General features: G+C 47.7%; 1 protein-coding gene across 1 annotated transcript in view; it reads right to left on the reverse strand.

Moving 5' to 3' along the window:
* The window catches only part of COL26A1 (collagen type XXVI alpha 1 chain), a 206,033-nt gene that overhangs the window by 23,204 nt on the left and 165,743 nt on the right, over nt 1-17,086 (reverse strand). Inside the window, exons 5-7 of the mRNA XM_070945813.1 lie at nt 16,540-16,693; nt 14,340-14,429; nt 9,651-9,803 (exon numbers count right to left, since the gene is read on the reverse strand). Coding sequence (XP_070801914.1) covers nt 9,651-9,803; nt 14,340-14,429; nt 16,540-16,693 — 397 coding nt within the window. The remainder of the gene's footprint in view (nt 1-9,650; nt 9,804-14,339; nt 14,430-16,539; nt 16,694-17,086) is intronic.

Here is a 17,086-nt window from a genome sequence, read left to right on the forward strand (position 1 = left end):
TCCACAATGTTGGGGAAAGTAGAAGGAAGAGACCACCAACAGCAAAATGTTAAGACTCAGTTATGCCCCATTGGAAGATCTAGAAGACTAGGATAGGAACATCATGGAGGGGGAAATCTATCCATGTGGTTGCTAAGAACCAACACTAACTTGATAATAAACATCACAGCACATAATCAGAGTCACCAATGGTTTGCCACTAGCAGTACCCTTTTCATCATTACCTAGGTTCTGCCTCCCTCTGCTGTTAGTAATCTGGAGCTGCAGCTTAAAGTTTTGCAACAGGTTCTGTAAAGCATAAAAGGTAAAGGTAAAGGTTCCCCTCGCATATATGTGCTAGTCGTTCCTGACTCTAGCGGGTGGTGCTCATCTCTGTTTCAAAGCCGAAGAGCCAGCACTGTCCGAAGACGTCTCCGTGGTCATGTGGTTGGCATGACTAAACGCCAAAGGCGCCCGGAACGCCGTTACCTTCCCACCAAAGGTGGTCCCTATTTTTCTACTTGCATTTTTTACATGCTTTTGAACTGCTAGGTTGGCAGAAGCTGGGACAAGTAACGGGAGCTCACCCTGTTACGCGGCACTAGGGATTCGAACCGCTGAACTGCCGACCTTTCGATCGACAAGCTCAGCGTCTTAGCCACTGAGCCACCACGTCCCTTCGGTAAAGCAAATTGCATCCCAAAAGTTGGTTTCACCTCTCTGAGAAGAGTTAATCTGGAAATTGATGAAGGTGACAACTAAGGACTAACTGTCCGGACAAAAGGCCATGAAGCTGAAGTGGCTAAACATCTTCCTTAGCCTCTACTCTCAAGAGGTAGACAGGGACAGACAGTGAGTTAGGGCAAGTTCTATCTTCCTAATCTGCAGCCAATGCTTTACTGCACTTAAGGTAATGTTCAAGGCTTTCTAGAATAGCTTGCCCAAGCCATTTGGTCTGAGATGATCCTTCTAGAAATGCTTTGGGAGGTGGCTATCACATGTACCTACAAAGGCAGCCATTCTGGAAGCTTCACAAAGATGTGCTTCAGAGGGAGCTCTCAGAGGTCAACTGATCTATCTAACCCCTATCTAACAAAATGAAATTCAATGTAGAGAAAAGTAAAGTCTTAGGCAAGAAAAACCAAACGCACACATATAAACTGGGTGAAACCAAGCTTAATAGCAATGACTGTGAGAGGGATTTATTTATTTATTTATTTATTTATTTATTTATTTATTTATTTATTTATTTATTTATTTATTTACTTGCTTATTTATTTATTTATTTATTTATTTATTTATTTATTTATTTATTTATTTATTTATTTATTTATTTATTTATTTATTAAATTTTTATACCGCCCCCTCTCCCGAAGGACTCGGGGCGGTGAACAGCCAAAATTAAAAACACACAATACAAATATTAAAATACATTAAAACAAAATTAAATTATCTTAGGCTTCTCCCAATTTAAAACCCCGTTACCCATAAAATTCACCCAATTAAAAAAAAATTTTTTAACCCAGCCCGGCTTGCTGAAATAAAAAAGTCTTCAGGGCCCGGCGGAAGGTCCGGAGGTCCGGGATTAGACGTATCCCTGGGGGCAGCTCATTCCAGAGGGCGGGTGCCCCCACAGAGAAGGCTCTTCCCCGGGGGGTCGCCAGCCGACATTGCCTGACAGACGGCACCCTGAGGAGACTCTCTCTGTGGGAGCGTGTTGGCCGGTGGGAGGTTATCGGAGGCAGAAGGTGGTCTCGTAAATAACTGGGTCCTAAGCCATGGAGCGCTTTGAAGATGAGAACCAACACCTTGAAGCGCACTCGGAAGACCACTGGAAGCCAATGCAGCTCGCGCAGGAGAGGTGTCACGTGGGAGCGCCATGCCGCCCCCATAAGTACCCGCGCGGCCGCATTCTGCACCAGTTGGAGCCTCCGAGTGCTCCTCAAGGGGAGCCCCATGTAGAGAGCATTGCAGTAGTCAAGGCGGGAAGTAACGAGGGCATGAGTGACCGTGCATAGGGAGTCCCGATCCAGAAAGGGGCGCAACTGGCGTATCAGGCGGACCTGATAGAAAGCCCCCCTGGCCACGGCCGTCAAATGCTCTTCTAAGGACAGCCGTGCGTCCAGGAGGACACCCAAGTTACGCGCCCTCTCCGTGGGGGCCAATGTCTCGCCCCCAATAGTCAGCGATGGCACCAGCTGACTATATCGGGACGCCGGCAGCCACAGCCACTCAGTCTTGGAGGGATTGAGTCGGAGCCTGTTCCTCCCCATCCAGACCCGCACCGCCTCCAGGCACCGGGACATCACTTCAAGGGCATCGTTGGGGTGGTCTGGGGTGGAGATGTACAGCTGGGTGTTATCAGCGTACAGATGGCACTGCACCCCAAAACCACGGATGATCTCGCCCAGCGGCTTCACATAAATGTTGAACAGGAGAGGCGAGAGGACCGACCCTTGTGGCACCCCACAAACCAAGTGCCTTGAGGTCGACCTCTGCCCTCCAGCCAACACAGACTGCGACCGGTCGGAGAGATAGGAGGAGAACCACCGTAAAACAGTGCCTCCCACTCCCAACCCCTCCAACCGGCGCAGCATGATACCATGGTCGATGGTATCAAAAGCCGCTGAGAGGTCTAATAGGACCAGAACAGAGGAGCAACCTCTGTCCCGAGCCCTCCAGAGATCATCAACCAATGCGACCAATGCCGTTTCCGTGCTGTACCCGGGCCTGAAGCCGGACTGGAACGGATCTAGATAGACGGTTTCATCCAGGTACTGCGGGAGCTGTCGCGCAACCACACTCTCAACAACCTTCGCCAGGAAGCGAAGGTTGGAAACTGGACGATAGTTTGCTAAAACAGCTGGGTCCAGAGAGGGCTTCTTGAGGAGGGGCCTCACCACCGCCTCTTTCAAGGCGGGAGGCAAGAACCCCTCACTCAAGGAAGCATTTATAATCCTCTGGAGCCAGCCTCGTGTAACCTCCCGGGTAGCCAGCACCAACCAGGAGGGACACGGGTCCAATAAACATGTGGTTGCGTTCAACCTCCCCAGCATCCTGTCCACGTCCTCGGGAGTCACAGGGTCAAACTCATCCCAGATAACCGTCTCAAGACAGACCTCGGACAACCCGCCTGTACCTACCCAGTCGGAGTCCAAGCCTTCCCGAATTTGAGCGACTTTATCGTGCAGATAATGCGCAAAATCCTCAGCACGACCTTGCAAGGGGTCTTCCCGCGCTCCCAGATGGAGAAGGGAGCGAGTCACCCTAAACAAGGCAGCTGGGCGATTTTCTGCCGACGCGATAAGAGCGGAAAAGTAATTACACTTCGCCGCCTTTATCGCCACTAAGTAGGTCTTGATATAAGACCTCACTAGTGTACGGTCAGATTCGGAGCGACTGGCCCTCCAACTACTCTCTAGGCGTCTTTTCCGGCGTTTCATCCCCCTCAGCTCCTCGGAGAACCAAGGAGCTGGGCAGATTCGGCGCCGGGTCAGAGGCCGCAAAGGCACGACCCGATCTAAAGCGCCAGCGGCCGCCCTATCCCAGGCGGCCACCAGGTCCTCAGTCGAGTCGCGTGCCAGAGTCTCAGGAAATGGCCCAAGCTCCATTCGGAACCTATCAGGATCCATCAGGCGCCTGGGGCGGAACCACCTAATTGGTTCCGCCTCCCTGCGGTGGGGCGTAGCGGTCAGGAAGTCAAGTCTAAGGAGAGAATGGTCTGACCATGACAAGGGTTCAATAACTATATCCCCTGTATCTAAGCCATTCAACCACTGACCAGAGACGAAAACCAAGTCCAGCGTGTTTCCTCCTATGTGAGTGGGGCCCTGAATTAACTGGGTCAGGTCCATGGCCGTCATGGAAGCCATGAACTCCCGAGCCACCTCAGATGCTTCACCGATGGACGGCAGGTTGAAATCCCCCATGACTAAAAGCCTGGGGGTATCAACCACCACCCCGGCTATAACATTGAGGAGCTCGGGCAGGGTCGCTGCCACGCAGCAAGGAGCCAGGTACGTAACCAGCAGGCCCATCTGCCTTCCATGGCCCCACTTCACAAGGAGAGACTCACAACCGGCTATCTGAGGTACAGTGGCCTCCCTAGGATCAAGACCTTCCTTTACAATAACCGCCACCCCCCCCACCCCTACCCTGGGCCCTTGGCTGATGGAATGCGCGGAAACCCGGTGGGCACATTTCTACGAGGGGGACCCCCCCCTCCAGGCCCAGCCAGGTCTCAGTAATACCCGCCAGGTCCGCTCCCCCCTCCTGAATCAGCTCACAAATGAGGGGGGCTTTATTAGCCACGGACCTGGCATTGCACAGCATCAGCCTAAGACCCAGGCTCTGAGACTCCGGACAACCCAGGGAACGAGAAGAGCACTGGGGGCCGGAGCATGTCACCGCTTGGAGACAGCGGATACGTGCCCCCACAACATGATATGGCCCCCTGCTCCCACCATACCTGCCCCTCCCACCTACGGTCCTGATGACATCGCCCTCCTCCCTACCAGCACCAACCCCCTCCGATCCCCGCTCCGCACCTCCCCTAGCGCGACCCTGTGCCGGGCCTGGTCCCCTCCCCAACAAATCACCCTCCCTATCCTTTGCCAAACAACCCTCCCCCCTCCCAAAACCCCTTAAAAGATTGGCAAACGACAATTTTAAAAGACCCCTCAACCCCCTCTTCGCCGCATGCCACCTCTCGGGATTCCAAAATCCGTCATCGAGGTAGGCCCTCGATAGAGTGGAGGGCCAATCCTGCGAGAGGGGGGAGTCTCGCAGAACAAGAAGGTCAGCTGCCGTATACATCTTGCCTCAGAGGATAAGTGCCCATGTCCCAAGGGTCAGATGGAGAATAAGAGGTCCAAAAGGGAGCAAATAAAGTGGGGGCATCCAAAATCCGAGGTCCAAAGTCCACTGTCCCCTCACCACAGTGGGAAGGATCTCTTGCCAAGTCCACACAGTTCAAGGGTGATATAATCCAACCGCCCTCTCACGGTGATTGGTCTGATGGTCAGTCCCCTCTACTGGTGAGATGGAAGTAGTGAACCTTTGCAATATCAGTTCAGCAGGGGTTAAAGTCCATAGCCACCCTCTCACAGTGGCTGGTCTAATAGTCCGCAACCACCCTCTCACGGTGGTTGGTCTGATGGTCAGTCCCCTCTGCTGGAGAAATGCAGATGATACCATACCGACACCGCTCGAGGGGCACAGAAAACCAAAACCACCCTCTCACGGTGGCTGGTATGATGGACAGTCCCCTCTGCCGGTGGGATGGAAGAAGTGAACCGGCTCCCATAAGCTCCCAACACAATTTACGGTCCCCCTCCACAGCAGGGGGAGGGCTCTGATGAATATGAGCTGGATTTCAGTGCCAGCGAGTCCATAGACGGCAACCAGTCCGGGACAGGTATAATGCCAAGGGGAACGATGGAAAATAAAGGGGGAAATCTCCCAGCCCCCAAAAGTCAGTGGAGGCCTCCCAACAACGTGAGGGACTAACCCATCAGCTGGGCAGCCCCCCCGCTGGTCATAACCTGTCCCGGATGGACGATGTTATAGTTTGCCGTAAGTCCGTCAGGCACCACAGCAGAGTTGATGGCTGACGCTCTCCTTCCCACCGTCGCCAGACGGCCGCCATTGCAGCCGCAGCCGCTGCTAACGCCGTTTTCGCTGCCGCTGCCAAAGAAAAGACTCTGGCAGCGTCCCCGAGCTCACCAGGGAGTCTGACGGCCCCAAGGCAACTGGGGAGATCCCTGGGCCTGGGGCCATCCCCAGGACCACCGACGACCTCCATAGGCCCGTCGCCGCTGCTGCTCTGACTTCCGAGCTGGCTCCGGCCCAGAAAAACGCCGCCGCCGCCCAGCTGATGTGCCCGAACGCCGGATCTCGCCGCCATCCCCCCCCAGCCTCGATCTTCCGGGGAGACAAACCCCTCAACCGACTGGTGGGGGAGCTCCCATAACAGGGCGGGGGGTCAAAATTGCTCAGGGACCCCCGAAACGGACCCGTGGGGCAAAAAAGCCCCCATCCTCACGCCGCGGCTCAGGCAGACGCCGCCATCTTGGACATGCGCAGTAAGTAATTGATCTTGGAGTCTTCGTTGACAACCAATTAAATATGAGCTAGTAATGTGCAGCGGCAGCCAAAAAAGCCAATGCAATCCTAAATTACATTAACAGTGGGATACAATCAAGACCAACTGAGGTACTAATACCACCCTATAAAGCCTTAGTAAGACCACATCTAGAATACTGCATCCAGTTTTGGTCACCACACTATAAAAAAGATGTTGAGACTCTAGAAAAAGTGCACAGAAGAGCAACCAGGATGTTTAGAGGACTGGAGGCTAAAACATATGAAGAACGATTACAGGAATGGGCATGGATAGTCTAGTGAAGAGAAGTACCAGGGGAGACAGGATAGCAGTGTTCCAATATTTGAGGGGCTGCCACAGAGAGGAAGGGGTCAAGCTATTTTCCAAGGCACCTGAAGGCCAGACAAGGAATAATGGATGGAAACTGAACAAGGAGAGATTCAACCTGGAAATGAGGAGAAATTTTCTGACAGTGAGAACAATCAACCAATGGAACATCTTGCCTTCGGAAATTGTAGGAGCTTTATCCAGTGATGAAGTTTTCAAGAAGAGACTGGATTGCCACTGTCAAAAATGGTGTAGGGTCTGCTTGGGCAGGAGGTTGGACTAGATCAGCAGTCACCAACTGGTGGTCCGTGGACCACTGGTGGTCTGCAAGAAAATTTTGGTGGTCTGCAGAAAAATAATTTGTATTTTTTATATTGCACTAAATCAGGGGTCCTCAAACTACAGCCTCTGGACTGGATACATGCAACAAATGTTTGTGTTGCTGCAGAAAGTCTCCCTCTTCGGGGTCTTTTTGTGTGGATCAGAGGGGGGGAGAAATTCTGACTTGGGGTCTGCTTTGGCCTCCTGATGCAGGGCTTTGGGCGAAGGCTGGAGGGAAGTGCCGCTGGTGGCAAAGAGCTGGAGGGCCTTGTTCCAGTGGGACTGCATCACGGCCTGGAACTGGCTGACCATCTCAGTCTGCTGAGCCTCCAGGCACCTGTACCTGGCCTTGCACTCCCATAGTCTTCCCTCTGCTTGGAAAGCCTATGCTCATAGTCCTCAGTGAGGTACTTCTACTGAGCCTCCTTCTTGGTCAGATCCAATTTGAACTGGCCAGCTATTTTGCCAACTCTTTCTCATGGTGGCTGCTTAGCTCCAACAACTGCTTCCTGTTGGGGCCCTAAGGAGTCCAAGAAGGGAGGGGAGGGGAGAGGAGGGACAGGTAGAGGCTGGCAAGGCGCCCCTCGGTGTGAATGACATTGAGTTGGCCACGCCCACCCAGTCACATGACCATCTAGCCACGCCCACCCAGCCGGTCATTAGGCAGATCATATTAGTGGTCCGTGGGATTTAAAATTATGAATTTAGTGGCCCTGAGGTCCGAAAGGTTGGTGACCCCTGGACTAGATGACCTACAAGATCCCTTCCAACTCTGATAATCTGTTAAACTGTTAAATCTAGAGGATAAAAGTGGTCTTCCTGAATGGGAAGAAAAAGGGGAATTATGTCAGGTCCTTCTCCCACCCATGTGTTCTCTCCAGTAACCCTTAAGGCATAAATTATAACTACAATCATATTTTTTGTATTTGTCCCAAATGATCAATATTGAAATAAATATGTTACATAGTCTCCGTCTCAATTGCCCTCTCTCTTTCCCTCTCTGTCATACCTTCACCACCCTTCGGTCACGGAGATTGAGAACATCTTGCCCTCAAGACAACCTTGAAATCCAGGTTGCTTATTAATTAATATATTAATCAAATGTATATAGCTTCCCATCTGCCAAAGGAACTCTGGGCAGCAAGCAATGATAAAAAATAAAATGCCAATTTATAGTTAAGAATAAATATGTTGAAGCTCCTACAAAATTCTCCATTTTAACATCCAGGCATACCCACATTTCTGTCAATCAGTGGGCAGCAAGGTAAGCATTCTAGCCCAACATTTTGGGGATGGCCACTGTCCCCTCCATCATGGTTTTCTTTCCTTGTCCTTCTAAACAGTCCTGAACATTTTTTTGCTTTTACAATGGGGATCACCTTTATCCAGTCTCTTGATCATTTTAGCTCCCCTATCCCAACACTTTTTTTTTCATTTCAGAAACCACTGGGAGACTTATTTTTTTTTTTTTTGGAAAGAGAATGCTTGGAAGAGAAGTCTTCAAGGCACCATAATGCAGAGCAATATTTTTCAACCTTGGCAGCTTTAAGATGGGTGGACTTCAACTTCCAGAATCGCCTAGCTGTCCACACATCTTAAAGTTGCCAAGGTTGAAAAACACTGATGTAGTGAGTAAGGGTGGTTGATCTTGACCCTGGCAATGCATCTTGCATATCTTCATCAAGGCAGTGGTGGGATTCAAAATTTGTTACTACCAGTTCTGTGGGTGTGGCTTGGTGGGCGATGCGTGGCTTGGTGGGCGTAGATGGGGGTGGGGCCAATCAGAGGTGGTATTTGCCGGTTTTCTGAACTACTCACAATTTCCGCTACCGGTTTTCCAGAACCGGTCAGAACCGGCTGAATACCACTTCTGCCTCAAGGTCATCTTCCTTACTCTCTGCACAGAGCTCGCTTCTTTGCTCTTTCTCTAGGTTCAGGTCACACACAGAGGAAGTGGGGGGGGGGAATCAAAAGAAATTAAGGATATTCTTCCATCTCTTCATTCTTGTTCTGCTTGCAGAAACTTAGAGAAGACAGGATTGTTGGAAGCAAGAGGGATGGCATAAAGCAAGATGGCAGGGAAATGCCAGAATGGGCAATAATAACAAGAACTTCAACATACGCCCCTCAATAACTACCTAGGTGGCCATCTCTGGTTCAACAATTATTATTATTATTTGCAATAGTAGGTTTCATGTATTTGTTTCTTTGTTATTATTTATAAAGTTCCTGGGTTTTTTTTTTATTCAGGAGCACAACACATTTCTTCCTCCTGTTTCTCCCTACAGCAGCCCTGTGAGGGAGATTGGGTTGACAATGAATAACCGGTACCAAGGAGCTTCCGTGGCTGAGGAAGGGCTCAAACCTGGATCTCCTCCCTCCTAGTTCAGGACTTTCACCAGTATACCTCAACACAGGGGTGGGCTTCAAAAATTTTAGCAAGGGGTTCTCTGCCCGGTTGCTGGGTGGGTGTGGCCATGGTGGGCGTGACCTAGTCAGCCTGCACCATGGTAGGGGGTTGCCCTCCCCAAGCTCCGGAGGTTTTCCTTGAGCCTCCAGGAGGGTGAAAACAGCCTCCCCAGGCTCTGGAGGCCCTCTGGAGGCCGGAAACAGGCCCGTTTCTGGCCTTCCCGAACTTCCAGTAGGCCCATTTTTCACTCTCCCCGAGCCTCCACACGCACCCTGCACTTACCTGGAACCAAAACGGGCCGCGTGGGGACTCCTAGGAGGGGAGGGGAGGGGTGGGTGGGGCCAGCCAGGAGTGGGATTTGGGGTTTCTCTGAACTGCACAGAATCTTAGCTAGAGGTTCTCCCAAACCCCTGCAAACCCCCAGCAGCCCACCCCTGCCTCAACAGCTCTTTACGTGCATATACAGTGTACTGGGTATGCATTTCATTTTCAAACCATGTGTAAACCTACTTTCTTTTTCACCACTGGGCTGCAGTGAGTAAAGAACTCCTTGTTGAAATGTTAATGGGAGATTTGGAGATGCTGGAGGTCCCGGTGGGCCCGGTGGACCAGGAATCCCTGTCTCACCAGGATAGCCTCTAGGTCCTGGAGGTCCAAGTTGTCCTAGAATTCAGAGCAAAGAAAGAGTCAGGATTCCTCAGAGCACTGGAAGCGCATTGGCTTTGCTGAGGATTAAGCTGAGCCTGAAGGCATCTGTCAGAGAGCCTATTCCTTAATGCAAAAAAATCTTGCCTGAGATTTGTGAAACATTGATAAAGGAAGGACAGCTTTCTGTCACAACTAAGGCATGGCCAAGCATGATTCAGCTCCCCACACCCACCCAGTCTATCAAACCACTTCCTCCCAACATTGGATTATCAAGCATAAATATTTTGCATGCCAATTCTAGACCTTGGTGGAGAAAGTCTTGGCTGTGAGCAGGAGACCAGAGCAAAAGGGTATTAGTGCATCCAGTTGAGCTACAAAGCAACTAAGAATCAAGAAATAAGCCAGCTTGGTTTTAAAAAAAAAAAAAAGGTCCAAATGGTACAGGAGTACTGTAGTTTTCAGAGTATAAGACACACTTTTTTTCCCCAAAAAAGAGGGTGAAAATCTGGGTGCGTCTTATATTCCAAATGTAGCCCCACCCAGCTTCTCAAACCAGGTTTCAGAGGCTGAAAAAAAGCATCAGAAATGAAGCTTCAGAAAAGAAGCCCCCAAACAGAGCTTCAGAGGCTTTTTTTCTGAAGCTGTTTCGGAGGCTTTCAGAGGCAGAAAAAAAGTTTTTGTCTGAAATGGAGTTTCAGAAGTTTCAGAGGCAGAAAAAAAAAAAGCAAAAAAAAGCAAGGTGTAGAGCTCACAACCAAGGAACCTATTGCTAAAATTCACCTCTGGAAACAGCTGATTGGGGGTATTCCGGGAGGCCGATCAACTTGCCAATCAGCTTTTTTCTTATTTTCCTCCCCAAAAACTAAGGTGCGTTTTATACTCCGGTTTGTCTTATACTCCGAAAAATACGGTATATACCAACTTGAGGAGAATGGGTTGCTCAAGTGAGCTTCAATTTGAAGGGGACGTTTTCTTAATCCTCTCCAGAAAGACTGAATGGCTGGCCTGGATGGGGAAGCATCCTCAGTCCAGCATGGAAGGTTACAAAGCACTATAAAGGTCAACCTTTGTCTTTAATGATCATTTTCAGTCTCAAAAGAGGTGCTTTTCAGCCCATAAAGCACTTCCAGCCATTGTAAAAAGTTGTGTTGCTCTTCCCCACCCACCCAGTCACATGACCACATTTTGGGTGCTTGGCAACTTGTTTGCATTTACATCTGGTTGCTAAGTGCCATGTTATCATGCAAGGAGGCAAAATCCTCACTTATGCTGGAGGAATGGACTTCAAAGATGGCTGAAGATATTTAACATACAGAGGGAAGGCACATTCAGATTTGCAAAATTCTATTACTGTAACCCTGTGATAAAAGTAATTTTAGTATTCACTATATAGTAGTAACTGTGAGAAGGATCTTGGAGTCCTAGTGGACAACCATTTAAATATGAGCCAGCAGTGTGCAGCAGCTGCCAAAAAACCCAACACAGTTCTGGGCTGCATAAACAGAGGGTTAGAATCAAGATCACGTGAAGATCTATAAAGATCTATAAAGTGGTGATCTATACCACTTTATAATGCCTTAGTAAGGCCTAACTTGGAATATTGCATTCAGTTTTGGTTGCCACGATATAAAAAAGATGTGGAGACTCTAGAAAGAGTGCAAAGAAGAGTAACAAAGATGATTAGGGGACTGGAGGCTAAAACATATGAAGAACCGTTGCAGGAACTGGGTATGTCTAGTTTAATGAAAAGAAGGACCACGGGTGACATGATAGCAGTGTTCCAATATCTCAGGGGCTGCCAGAAAGAAGAGGGAGTCAAACTATTCTCCAAAGCACCTGAAGGCAGGAGAAGAAACAATGGGTGGAAACTAATCAAGGAGAAAAGCAGCTTAGAACTAAGGAGAAATTTCCTGACAGTGAGAACAATTAATCAGTGGAACAACTTGCCTCCAGAAGTTGTAAATGCTCCAACACTGGACGTTTTTAAGAAGAGATTGGATAACCATTTGTCTGAAGTGGTGTAGGGTTTCTGCCTAGGCAGGGGGTTGGACTAGAAGACCTCCAAGGTCCCTTCCAACTCTGTTATTCTAATTCTAATTTATAACTTTGGTTACAGTACTTTGGTTACTGGTCTGAAACCACCTCCCCTTTCCTATCTTTATCTATAAAAGATTTAGGGAGGGTCAAGTCTGAGACTTTTTTTCAAATTATATTTCTGCTTTGGACTCAGATCTCTCTGACAGTTGCCTTGGTTGCTCTTATTCCTCAAGGTTATTCTCACAGCTCATTATACTTCTCCTGGTTAGCGCTCCAGGTGGTCGAGGTGATCTTGTTTCATGCTAATTCCCTGCAGCTTCTGAGGTGATATGGTCAAAAACCCTTAGTGAGATTGTCCTGTCCCACTATCCCTTCACCCTTCTTTGCCCGAAGTAGAGAAGCACTCCATCCTAGGGGGGAAAAAATGTAATGACTGGTTCTGAACTGTTCAGATAAAAACCCTGGATGAGCTAAGATCTAGAAGCCCTGGTCTCTGGAATTGCAAAAACTGGATATGAGGTTTACTCATGAATTTCTTTCTATATTCCAGTTGTTTAGACTGTGAAGTGTAAACAACTGGAATATACCAAGTAAGAAGAGGTCATACAATACCTCTCAAATTTTGGGGACATGTTTTCTGTCCAATTTCTAGGCATGCTTATGCTGTCACATATCTGGGAACAAGTTGATTGATAATAATAATAATAATAATAATAATAATAATAATAATAATAATAATAATAATAATAATAATAATAATTTTATTTCTATACCGCCCTTCTCCCGAAGGACTCAGGGCGGTGTACAGCCAATTTAAAAACACAAGACACAACAATAATTAAAAATTAAAATAATTAAATAGATTTGGCCGATTTAAAACCCCAAAAATTTAAAATACCCCAATTTAAAATTATTAAGTTGATAGCCCGGCCTGGCGGAACAACAGGGTCTTCAATGCGCAACGAAACACCCGGAGGTTGGAGATCTTGCGTATTTCCAGGGGCAGTTCATTCCACAGGGCTGGGGCTCCCACAGAGAAGGCCCTCCCCCTGGGTGTCGCCAGCCGACATAACTTGGCTGATGGCACCCTGAGGAGACCCTCTCTGTGGGAGCGGACTGGTCGGTGGGAGGCTATTGGTGGCAGAAGACGGTCTCGAAGGTACCCGGGTCCTATGCCATGGAGCGCTTTAAAGGTGGTAACCAACACCTTGAATCGCACCCGGAAGACCACTGGGAGCCAGTGCAGCTCGCGCAGGAGGGGTGTCACGCGGGCACAACGAGTTGCGCCCATAACCACCCGCGCGGCCGCATTCTGGGCCAGTTGGAGCCTCCGAGTGCTCTTCAAGGGGAGCCCCATGTAGAGAGCATTACAATAGTCCAACCGGGAGGTGACAAGGGCATGAGTGACCGTGCGCAAGGCGTCCCGGTCCAGAAAGGGCTGCAACTGGCGGATCAGGCGAACCTGATAAAAGGCCCCCCTGGCCACGGCCGTCATATGCTCTTCTAAAGACAGCCGTGCGTCCAGGAGGACACCCAGATTGCGAGTCCTCTCTGTGGGGGGCAAAGATTCACCCCCAATAGTCAGCGATGGCACCTGCTGACTATATCGGGACGCCGGCAGCCACAGCCACTCGGTCTTGGACGGGTTGAGTCTGAGCCTGTTCCTCCCCATCCAGACCCGCACGGCCTCCAGGCAGCGAGACATCACATCAAGGGCATCGTTGGGGTGGTCTGGGGTGGAGATGTACAGCTGAGTATCATCAGCGTACAGATGACACTTCACCCCAAAACCACTAATTCACTAATTGATGAATTAGAATGTTTATTTACATGGCACCATTGTTCTACAACCTAGTGTTCTCCAGATACAATTTCTACCTTCCCAGGCCAGGCATCATAGTCTAAAAACCAAGGGAATCTTTCCCATGTAATAGAATTGCTTACATCCCAATAGTTTAGAAATATGATTCGAAGTAATGTTAAAAACGATCAATGGCTCCCCCCCACAACTTCTATCGTATGTATTGAGTGCCATGCAGATTTTAAGGGCAAAACTGTTCTAAAAAAAAAATAAAGCATACTACTACTGATGAGAAAAAGTTGCCCTTGATGGTGCATGTGATGTTCATTAATAAAATGAGGACCTAGGACAAATCACACAAACGTTCTCAAATGGAATAAATTACCGAGACTTGTTTTTAAGTTTTGGAAACAAGCTGCTTTAATAAAAAGTTAAGCATTGGGATTAGGAAAAATAGCCAAGAAGAAAACTCAGTTTCAACCATCAAGACTGAAGATTTGTGTTTGAGTGTGCTGGGCTCCAGGTCCCAGAAGTCCCTTCCTGTAATCTAAATCACTGTACTGATGAGGACTATGGGAATATGGTTCATCTGGAAACTGTAGAATTGCCACATAACATGTAGCCCAACTCCAAGTATCATCATGGAATCGGCCAACTTGGGCTCCATATTGTCCTCCCATAAGTGTAGCTGCTTTTCTCCTCACTCCACTCACCTGGTGGTCCAGTCATTCCTTTTTCACCAATCTCTCCCTTTTCCCCCTTTGGCCCTTGCAATCCTGGTCTCCCAGTTGGTCCTGGAAGCCCTAAAAATAAAAACATAAACATTTTGGTTCAAAGGGTAAGCTACAGTATCAAACAATAGGGGTCTTTGGGGGAATATTTTTCCTTTTGGCGCACTGGTTAGAATGCAGTACTGCAGGCTAATTCTGCTGACTGCCAGCAGTTCAATCCTCACTGGCTCAAGATTGACTCAGCCTTCCATCCTTTCAAGGTTGGTAAAATGAGGACCCAGATTGTTGGGGGCAATATGCTGACTCTGTAAATTGCTTAGAGAGGGCTGTAAAGCATTGTGAAGCAATACATAAGTCCAAGTGCTATTGCTATGTTTACAAATACTCTAGTTATGTGTCTGTATGTATCTTTATTACAGTCAAAAAAAGTTGAATGTGAATACAACTTGCCTAATTAAGCAGTCTAACTAACTAACATAAAATATTCATTAATAGGAAACTGCTCATAACGCAGCAAGAATAATAATTGACACCTTCCTAATTGATTCACAAGCTGTGTTCTTAATTGATAAGCACTGCCAAAAATTCAGCTGCAGCAGGGGTCTCCTTGAAATTTCTGTCACAAAACAAACATGTTACATATTCAGCATGAGATCTGCCTGCAACTATTTTTAACATGACCCAGATCAAGTCTAAGACAAGCCTCTTTCTCCCACCACTCTCACAAAATTACAGCGGCTCCAAAACATATTTGAGTCTGAGCGATAATGTGAGAAAAAAAGGAAAAGCTTGAAAAAATTGGGTATGTTTGGCACGGAGAATGCACATGTTGCCATCTTAATCATCCTTGAATCTTTTCTCCCAGAGAATGCCTGCTCTTTTACACTTTTCTTTCTGTACTGCCTTCCCTGGAGCATTTCTCCCCAAGAACCATTTTTCACTCAAATAATTTTACCCCTTTCTCTTCCCTTTTCCACCCATTCCCTGTCACTCGGACAATCTTCTACCAGAGGATGGAAAGAGAGAGCTATTGCATATATCATGAGAAATTACCATGAATTTGGTACTGGTGGAAGGAAAGCTTTAAAGAAAGACTTCCTCAGTCTTTTATCATTCTGTGTATCAGAGAGAGGTGGGGGGGGGACAGAGACAGAGACAGAGACAGAGACAGAGACAGAGACAGAGACAGAGACAGAGAGACAAAGAGAGAGACACACAGAGAGAGATACAGTGGCAGGGAAATGATGGTCATACCATTGCAACCTATCCATTACTATTTCAACCAAGGGAAGTTGGTAAAAGAAGTGGAGTATCATTTGTCATTTGGATAAAAGCAACCTCGCTCCCATGACACAAGCCTCACATCTTTTATGAAGACATCATAATGATGTCACACTCATGATGTTATGCAGACGTCCACAATCAGTGTGATGCTGCTTTCTGATAAAAGTGGCTGAAGTTGTAGAAAGCCATGTCTCTAGACATTGTGGATTAGCGAATGTTGGAAACGGCTTACTTGCAGAGTTAACTGCATAGGGAAAGAATTCTCTCTTTATGGAGATCCAACAGGATTTCCACTTTTCTTGGAAAGTGTCTAGATCAGAGGTAGGTTTCAGCAGGTTCTGACCAGTTCTGGAGAACCAGTAAATACCATCTCTGACTGGCCCTGTCCCAATCTATTCTCTGCCTCCCGAGTCCCAACTGATTGGGAGGAAATGGGGATTTTGCAGTATCCTTCCCCTGGAGGGGGGTGGGGATGGAGATTTTACAGTATCCTTCCCCTGCCACACCCACCAAGCCACTCCCACCAAGCCATGCCATGCTCACCAAGCCATGCCATGCCCACCAAGCCATGCCATGCCCACCAAGCCACGCCCACAGAACTGGTAGTAAAAAATATTGAAACCCACCACTGGTCTAGATATACCTTTTTTTTTTTTTTACAAATGGCTGGTTACTTACTTTCTTAAATAAATAAGATGCTTCTATAGCAAATGATAATGCTTTAACTAATGATTACCTTTCTTGGCCTGAGTCCAGACTTAATGTTATTTGGTTGAAATAATGAACAACAAGTTCAATGCAGAAAAAAGACAGAATTGGCCTATAAAGAAATACATGGCACTTCCCATTTTTATGAAAACCAAATGCCCAGGATGAGAACACAAGGCAATCTGCTCACCAACAGCTCCCATTGGTTTCCTCAGGGCTGTTCCTGGATTAGCCAGTGGAATAGTATCAGGCACCACATCATCATACCAAGTGGCTGTAGTTCTTGTCATTGGAAGATCATTGTCTGAAGGTGAAGCTCGTTCTGCAGCCTCAAGCAAAAGGATCTGGATGGAAAACATAATGGTCAAAATAAATTGTATACTACATGAAAGTGACATGGAGACAATCATACTAAGTCTTTTTGAATAGGACATGGTGTTTAAATGAAAATCAGGACCACAAACAGCTCCTAATTGGTCCTTGAGGGCTGGAACAGCTGGAATTTCTCTGGAATAGGATTCTGAACCATTGGCTCAAGGGATGGTGTCCTTGAGAAAACTTTGGATTCCTGGAACACACTCTTTAGTACCTATAGAAAGAGCTTCTGGGACAGATGGGCTGCGCCTTGCAAAAACTAAGAAGAATATTTTTGGAAAACATATTGTTGAAGTCATCTGGAGGGCAAGGGAGTCTATTTCCTAGAACCACATTTAAAACACAAGTCTAAAGTCAGTATA

This window comes from Pituophis catenifer, unplaced genomic scaffold, assembly GCF_029215685.1.
Source record: "Pituophis catenifer annectens isolate HBS135680 unplaced genomic scaffold, rPitCat1.0.hap2 SCAF_1, whole genome shotgun sequence".
NCBI lineage: Eukaryota > Metazoa > Chordata > Lepidosauria > Squamata > Colubridae > Pituophis > Pituophis catenifer.